Raw genomic sequence first — 1,411 nt, 5'->3', positions numbered from 1 at the left:
CTGGTCCCCCTACAAATCTTGCTTCCTATCCCCTCCCCTCTCTCAAGCATCTCTGGAAATCTGTCTGCAAACCAGAGTGAAAAGTTCAGCTGCTCGGAGTGATCCTCCTCTCCCCCTGGCAGGGAAGCTGCTGAGCCGCCGCCTGCGGGGCTGCCTGCCCTGGCCCGAGCAGAGCCCGGCCCCGGCAGGGCGAGCCCCGGCAGGCCGGTGGGCAGCGGTGCCCCGATGCCAGCAGAGCAGGGAGCGGGGCCGGCCAGCAGCCCCCGGGGTTAATAATTACCCTCACAGCACCCGGCACGCTGACATGGGCTCCCAGCTGCCCGTGGCTCCGTTCAAGAGCTAGGGAAGGGGAAGGCAGGTTTAGCTTTAACCAAGGGGTAAACGGTCAGCGCTTACAAATGCTGAACCACCAAAAACCAGCCAGCCACAGGTTATTTATTCCACTTGCACAAGAGGACTGTGAGGTCCAAAGGATGAGAGGGCCCGTGGCAGCCTACAAACCCCATTTTCTGCCCCTGGCTTGTTGGATGAACCAGGGTAAAAAATGCTTCCCCTCCCTGCGTGGCGTTTCCTCCTGCCCGCCCTCTCTGCCGCCTTTCTCTGTTCTGACTGCCTGTTCCCGGGTACAGACTGTCTCTGACCGCCTTGTGCGGAGCCTCGCACAATGGGGCTGTAATATAACCTCAGCGCGAACGAGCTGCCATTAATAATAATAATAAAAACGCCCATCACACCCTACGGCAGCTGCGGATAGGGCCGAGCAGCAGCCGCAGCCCGCTCCCCCGTGGGAAAGCGGCGTCCCCCGGGAGCGGGAGCCCCCTCTCCGCCGCCGCTCGGGCTGCCGGGGGCAGGCGCTGCGCTCCGCCGGGCTGCGGAACACAAAGGCTTTTCCCCGCCCGGGAAGCGCCGCCGCGGGCCGGGCCGGGCCGGGCGAGGCGCGGGGCTGCCCTGCCACCTGCCGGCTGCAGCGGCTCCGTGCGGCCCGGGCACGGCCCCCGCCCCGGCCTGCAGCCGGGCCGCGGCCGGCGCCGGCCTCGGCGCTGCCCCTCGGGGAGGGCTCCGCGCCCTCCGCCTGGGCCTGGGTCAGCGCTGCGGGCCCCGGCGCCCTGTGTGACCCTGCCCGTGTCTGTCCAGCCTGCGGGGCCGCGCTGCTGCCGAGGGCAGAGGCGCTGGGGCGAGCGGCGGCCTGGAATGGAGGGGACATGGCGCGCCCGGGCTGCAGGGCAGCGGTGGGGAGGAGGCTGAGAGTTGCTCTGCCATGGCTGGTGGTGCCGCGCTGTCAGCCCCGGCTCTTTGTTCCCTCTCCTCCCCACCTCCCGCACAATCGTCTGCCTGTTTCAGGCGCGCACAGCTCTGGCTACTCCGCCCCTCCCCTTGCAAAAAACAGGAGACCAAGGAAACTCCTTTCCCA

The 1,411-nt window shown here is 67.5% G+C and overlaps 1 protein-coding gene across 1 annotated transcript; it reads right to left on the bottom strand.

Annotated features, from left to right (window-relative positions):
• Positions 1–282: 282 nt before the first annotated feature.
• LOC134547628 (putative insulin-like growth factor 2 antisense gene protein) lies at positions 283–1,204 on the bottom strand. The gene is made up of 2 exons (XM_063391773.1): positions 740–1,204; positions 283–339 (listed from the first exon to the last, which is right to left on the bottom strand). Exons 1-2 carry the CDS (start codon positions 1,202–1,204, stop codon positions 283–285), a joined length of 522 nt encoding a protein of 173 aa, XP_063247843.1.
• Positions 1,205–1,411: the final 207 nt, after the last annotated feature.

The sequence above is a fragment of the Prinia subflava genome, chromosome 2 (assembly GCF_021018805.1).
Source record: "Prinia subflava isolate CZ2003 ecotype Zambia chromosome 2, Cam_Psub_1.2, whole genome shotgun sequence".
Lineage (NCBI taxonomy): Eukaryota > Metazoa > Chordata > Aves > Passeriformes > Cisticolidae > Prinia > Prinia subflava.
This window is presented reverse-complemented; position numbering and strand designations above follow the sequence as displayed.